General features: G+C 41.4%; 1 protein-coding gene across 1 annotated transcript; it reads right to left on the reverse strand.

Moving 5' to 3' along the window:
- Window positions 1-217: 217 nt before the first annotated feature.
- LOC125520580 (E3 ubiquitin-protein ligase CHIP) lies at window positions 218-6,224 on the reverse strand. The gene is made up of 8 exons (XM_048685533.1): window positions 5,920-6,224; window positions 3,185-3,252; window positions 3,023-3,086; window positions 1,653-1,724; window positions 1,040-1,173; window positions 824-953; window positions 633-743; window positions 218-538 (listed from the first exon to the last, which is right to left on the reverse strand). Exons 1-8 carry the CDS (start codon window positions 6,037-6,039, stop codon window positions 413-415), a joined length of 825 nt encoding a protein of 274 aa, XP_048541490.1. The 5' UTR covers window positions 6,040-6,224; the 3' UTR covers window positions 218-412.
- Between the last annotated feature and the right edge of the window lie 482 nt (window positions 6,225-6,706).

Genomic DNA, 6,706 nt, shown 5'->3' on the forward strand with positions numbered 1-6,706 from the left:
ATATAGTCTGCATTGAAATCTCTAAAAAGACTTATATTTAGAAACGGAATGGTCTATTGAGGGATTATAGGAACCTAGTCTTACCCCTGCAAAGTTGCAATGCAGAAAGACTGGTTCAAACCCAAGACATCTTGACACAAGTGGGGAGGACTTCACCACTGTGCCAGGCCTGCCCTCTGCTCTGAAAACGTTTAGGAACACAAATAGCCAAAGGATGTGAAGATATCAGCAATTGTACTTGCTAAACCCAACTATGTATTGCCCATGACAAGTTCTATGTATGATCCAGTCCAATTTAACAACACTCGAAAGTATGTACAACTTCCTTTATGTCAACAGAACAACATAACTATGTATTGCCAATCTTACTTCCAATCAAGGTGTACCCTACCAATTCAATTGTACAAATCAATCACCTGATCTTGTAAGCCCAACCATGGTCCTTCAAAAATACATCTACAGCCTCCTTGACGGCAAGGTTTGATATTAGTTGGAATGGTTCCAGTGGTTCACGGGTCACAGGGTCAAATTTCCCCACCTACGAATTTGAAAGTCTCATGAGTTTGGTACGCAAAACACGAGTATCCAAGTATGTCTCAAGAGATTTATGTTTATTTCACGCTTCTGCTTACCCTATTTAAATGGTCAAGAATCACAGCCCTCTCGTAAGTAATTCCGCTTGGAGTGATCACTGGATCCCTGAAGATATCAAGTGTAATTTTGCAGCAGAGATGGTCAGGAACCTGCACAAAATGCAAGTTGTTTGATTATTAGACCAGGCAAGCCAGTATAAAAGTAAGCACTTTGCAAGGCAGTTTCATACTTCTGTTGGAGTATCAGCCTTTGCAGCTTTCCTGAAAACTTCATCTAGCTCATTTAGATGCTCTTCAGACACGTCTGCAGTTGGATTATCAAGGCTGTTATAACTCTTTAGAGCTTCTTTACATGTTGCACTGCAAAAGGACAAATGATATGTTAGACAGGAACTGCAATACATCCCACTGATACGCAATGCAGGGAAAAAAAATTAGTTACGCACTTCAGTTTATGCATTTGAGAGGATCGCATTTTTGATAGTCCTTCCCATTCAATGTATTTTGCTTTAGAAAGCTCTTGCCATATCTCTTCAACCATATAGCTTGCAGGATGTGCACCCCTTCCAAGCTCCAAAGACTAATTTTGCATAGTTTGGTTCATCAGTAAAAATGGCATAAACATAATTGTTTTGCAACTAAAATAACATCATCAAAAGAGCAAACTACATCAATGATGGCATTTAGCATCGCACTTTCCTGTTTGTGTTGGTAGTTGGTAATACCCATGATCAACTCCGCACAACAATTTTCTTTTACCCAGATTAAGATCACATTTACAAATTACCAAAATGAGAGGACGAAAGATAGGGCAGGTGGATGTTAGTAAGATGTGCTCCCAATCAATATTGTGTCTCTGAAAAGGCCAAATTAGTACCTAAATAATACCAAATCCAATTCAGGAGTCCAATACAGACATCAGGAAAGAATGCCAGTAAGGCGCAATTAAACCATCACCCATAAGTGGGTTACTCACGTTAATGGTAAGTCAATATTTTCTACAAATAGTCAGATCAATACTGATAGTTGGAGCAACAAAGAGCTTAACAAGAGAGGAACCTTTTCTAGTGCTTTTATTCCTCCAGCCAATTCTTGCCTGTTGAGAAGTGCAAGCCCAAGCATGTAATGCGCCTACCAACAGAGTAAAAAAAACATTGTCACTACAGACAGAAGAATAAACATACTAACATTGCAAGGAAAATATTACGATGATGCTTTTTCAACAAAACGAAAACTATGTCGCGTGTAGTGTAACATCAAGTTCGAACAGTAGTGTTCAAGCCGATTTCAAAATGTCCAGACCTGAAGCAATCATCTCTTACTTTCTCTCTTTAAAAAGGAAGCTGAATAATCTTGAAATGCTACATGTACTTTTATGATTAACTTTTTACCAAGGGTATTTGAAGCATACACATTACCTAAAGCAAGAACATTATAGGTTTGCTTACAGATTCACGAGGCAATTCATACATTGTCTTCTAGTGATGATGAATGTCACAATACATTCAAGGACATTTTGCTATAGTAAGAACAAGCACTAGAGCCCAAAATAAAATGATACAGGACTTCTTAAATGATTTGGCAAATCAGGTCTAAGGGGCTGTTTGGATTGGAGCCCTGGGCTGCCCGTCCAAAACATTGGTTGTTGACCAGATTTCGTTGCCCGTTTGGATGGCTACCCAAAAATTGGCGCGCCCAGACCACCTCAGTTTCTCTAGTTCAATCCTACGCCAATTCGTTGGCGAGTTATCGGCGGCAGATTCGCTCGCCAATCTTTTGGCTAGCCCAGGTTTGGCGGGGCTGGCAATGGCACGAACCAAACAGCCCCTAAAATTCAATCTTAGTCAAATGAACCAAACAAAACACAAGCTTGATATTGAGTTAACAATGAGCGCAGCTACATAGCTACATATCTCAAGTAACCTCCCAGCTGAGAGGTCAACACCGTGCAACCTCAAATTGTTCATATGTCTAGGTCCAGTTTCTTAGATAAAAGGCGACAGCCCGACTTAATATTAATAAAGCCACCAAGCATCCGACAGAGTTATCAGAACCATCGAGCACACGACAAGGCATAAGTAACAAGTTCAAACGGCCACAACCAGCATGAAGCTTCATGGCACACAGGCCGGCAAAACAAAGAGCAAACTAAGGAGACAACACTAGAGACCTTCTAGATGCAGTTTCCAATTGCAGGATAATGTGTACACTAAAAGATCCAGTAATACCGAATAAAGCCTAACTTAACTAGAGTGTGGATACATGCTACAAGGAGTTTCTCAAAACAGGGTAAAAGATCAAATCCATTACATCTTTGGTCAAAACGGAAAATGCTATTTATTTGCACTACAGGAATCGTGACCTTGGAATACATAAACAAAGCATTTAAAGAGGTTAACTACTAAATAAAGCTCAAGACACAAACGCACCTTAACGGAGTGGCTGTCATAATGGATAGCCATTCTACAATCTTCCTCAACCTTAGCCCACTCACTGCCAAATTTAATAGCAACACAGTACAATGTAAACCTTGGAGTGCATCGAAGACGAATAAGACGCGATAAACAAATGAAAATAGGAGTTGTACATACTTCCGCTTCTTATAGCACAGTGCTCGGTTGGTCCAGTATACTGCAACATTTTGGCAGAGAGCTATAGCCTGTTAACCAATAATATGCCGCAGTTAGCAAGGAAGGTGTAAATAATGCAGGAATTTCTAAATAAAAAGGCACACCAAGTTGACAGAATAAATATTTCTACAACTGACGCCATGAAGAGAAATTTTAAGACGCTCCCAAACTTTCTGGGCCATTCATTTTTATTGATCCAGGGAGCAAGACTAAACATGGTAACCTATTACCAGGCTCGGCCCTGGGGCAGGGCAGCCAGGGCAACGACCCTGGGCCCCTAAACCTCTAGGAGGCCGGCCCAGCTAAGTCGGCAATGATTTTTAGAACCCAGCGCTGAAGTGTCCAACCAAATCGATAAATGACAAACATCCAATAAACTCTAGTACAGGCAGTGGCGGCCCATGTGCATCCTTTGTTCGCTTGACTGGTGGAGTGCCATTTTACTCTAGCTAGCTAAAAAAAACTATTTCCTCCAGAGCAAATGAGAGTGCATTTGCAACAATAGTTTTCTCGTACAAAACAAAGGCCACCTCATTCTTGCTCTTCTCTTTCCAAAACGATAACATGCACTGGCTTCGGTGAAAAGCATAAGAAATACTCCTGGTTCTAAAAAATGATTTGCATTCTTCTAACTTTTTCACACACAACAAAGAGTGGTGGGGTCAATAATATGTGTAGAATTTTATGTTCCGTAGCACTTTCTGTCGCATGTGCACTGAAATCAAACTTATAGCACCCGAGGCTGCAGTTTTAGCTCCTCATTTTCTCTTTCATCATACTTCAATCACTATTTATTTCACATGAACTTGAAGATACATAGTTCGTTCTTTATCTACTTGCATCAATTTTTTTTTTCTAATTCATTCCTTAGTTGTTCTAAAATAAAGGGAGCACAGGCACCTAGGACCCAGGTGTGCGAAAACAACACCCGCACAGGCTTTGCCTAAAAGCCTAACCACAATTTCTTACGTTGTCACAACTAATAATGCAGGAGATATATCAACCGACAACCTCGCTTGCTGCAGGAGTACTATTATTCCTTCTCCAGGTTCAGCTTGTACCTTGAATGTAATTCGTCTTTTTAGGCATGTTTGGGCAAACATAGAAGTTAATATCACGAAGTTAACATAGTAACAGAGAGAAATGGCTATAAGCCTATAACTATAGCTTTGCGCTAGTTTTCAATTACTAAGGGCCTCGGGCTTTAGTTTGGTCCCGGGAACCCTGAAATCCGAACCGTCCCTGCCTATTTTACCTCCTAGGGGGTAATAGGTCACCCGTAACTACCAAATAGGCATCAGTGTCTTTTGTATTTGGTATATTGCGCATCAACGGAATTGGAAGGTCTATTGCATATGTATGCATCTGTATAGGTTAACATGAGAAAACATGTAACATGTACGTGACAACACATACGTATCTGAGCAGTGTACTACATGCATACATGTGTACGATCAATCGAAAACAAGTCTTAACAATGTACTACTGCTTTCCTGCAAAAAAATGTACTACTGCTATAACAAGGTGTACGTAAGCCTGAAACCATTTCTATGTTGATTTTGACAATGTACTAATGCTTATATTAGATGAATTTGTAGTTTTATTTTCGTGAAATAAAATACGGTTGCAGCATGCACCTGTTTGAAAGTATAACATGGAGACTACATTATGTCTATTTCCATTTGTGCCACATGTTTCGAAGTTAAGCACATTCGTGATTCATTTCATTGTATTATCCAAAAGAAAATAATTAATTACCTTCCTTATAGTCAGATACGAGGAAAAGTAAATGGCCTTGCATCTTACAAGATGAAAGGCACCGGCTATTCTATAGTGCACATGGTCATATAATTCCACCTATTTTTAGCAAATAAACGGTTTGGGGGTATTCACTTCTATTAACTCATAGAGGGTAAGTTGGAACATCTTAAAGAGCTCATGATCTGAAGAGGCAAAACAAGAAGAGTTCCGAAGCAACTAGAACTAAATTGTAGTCTTAGCTGGATTGCAAACATGTATGACTTGCCACAACATTCCATCTTTCTTGTGACCATAGCGAAAGTTATAATTTGTAGAGTTCACATATGCAACACTTCTAGAGATACGTGAGTAGTTTCTAATTTCTATGCCCAGGTGTAAAAGTACACCATGATGCAGAAACCACATTTTCTCTGTTCTCTCTTCTCCGGGGGTCCGGGCAGGCCTTATAAAAAGCATCAGCATTGAAAATGAATACCCAAGATAAGCATTGGCATTGAAAATGAATACCCAAGATGCTTAAATGTGACTCATCCTGCATTTCTTACCTGCACAATGACATAATGGTGTTCTGTTAAGTAGCTCCTCTCAGCTAACAAAGAGGGAAGAATATGTGTAATCACTGATCAAACCACCTAACTGCTCACAGGTAAAAGCACACATATATAGGTAATGGCATAGCATTCCATGTCAGATAATTCAGCAAAGCTACAGTTGGTAGAATTCGGCAGGAATTCCCGATGATTGATCAAAGCGACGGCCCGCAACTAGCCACGATCCTCGGTAGAATGGGCTCCGTCGTTTCAGACCGCTAAACCATTCCGCAGCACACGGATTCGTCTGAAGCAAATGGAGCCTAGCGACTCCAATCCAGCAAAAAATGGGCGCGCGAAGATAAGCTAGCCGCGCGGCGGCGAGCGCGAGCAACCCCTGCTTACCCCGGTGTAGGCGTCGATGGCGGCGCTGATGCGGTCCTTCTTGAAGCAGGTGTTGCCCTCCTGCTTGAGCAGCTCCGCCTGCCGCTTCGATCCCGACGCGCTGTCCGCCGCCGGCGACATCTCCGGCGGCCCTGGCTTCGTGCCGGCGAGGAAGGAACGGGGTTGGTGGATGGGTGGGAGAATGGGGGGAGATTTGGGTCTGGAAAAATCGTCGCGTGCGCCTCGAGGCTTCTTCCCCTTTCGAATTTGTATCGATCCCCCGAACGCGAGACGAGGAAAACCTGGGGTGCGTTTTTTCCGTTTTTGCACGGAGGCCCCTCTATTTGACTATCCAAGGGCTAAAATTCAGACGTTATGGCTCGCATTCGCGGGTGCGCTCGTTGAAAATTTGGACCAAATATTTGCAGCTCGGTAAAAAGTTGATTGTAATAAATTACTACTGCTTTTTTAGGGAATCTAATAAATTACTACCTAAATTACGATCAATCTTACTTACTACTAAGTTTACAGTTCACAAAGTAGACATAATCGATGTAAAAAAAGTGAACTGTTTTTTTTTCTTTCGAGCAACAGGCAGGAGCTTTGCCTTTTCATCATTAAGAAAAAAAAGAATTGATCAATTTATAAGAAAAGTTGGATGAAAACCGATACATCTACGATATACGCACACGCTAGATGAGGATATGCACCAATTGAATCCCCGATAGTGCCACCCAAGTGACCGGAGACTCTGCGACACCCTACAACACAACACTTGGATCTGGAGCCGCCGCCCCGACATCCACAC

This window comes from Triticum urartu, chromosome 7 (assembly GCF_003073215.2).
Source record: "Triticum urartu cultivar G1812 chromosome 7, Tu2.1, whole genome shotgun sequence".
Classification (NCBI taxonomy): domain Eukaryota; kingdom Viridiplantae; phylum Streptophyta; class Magnoliopsida; order Poales; family Poaceae; genus Triticum; species Triticum urartu.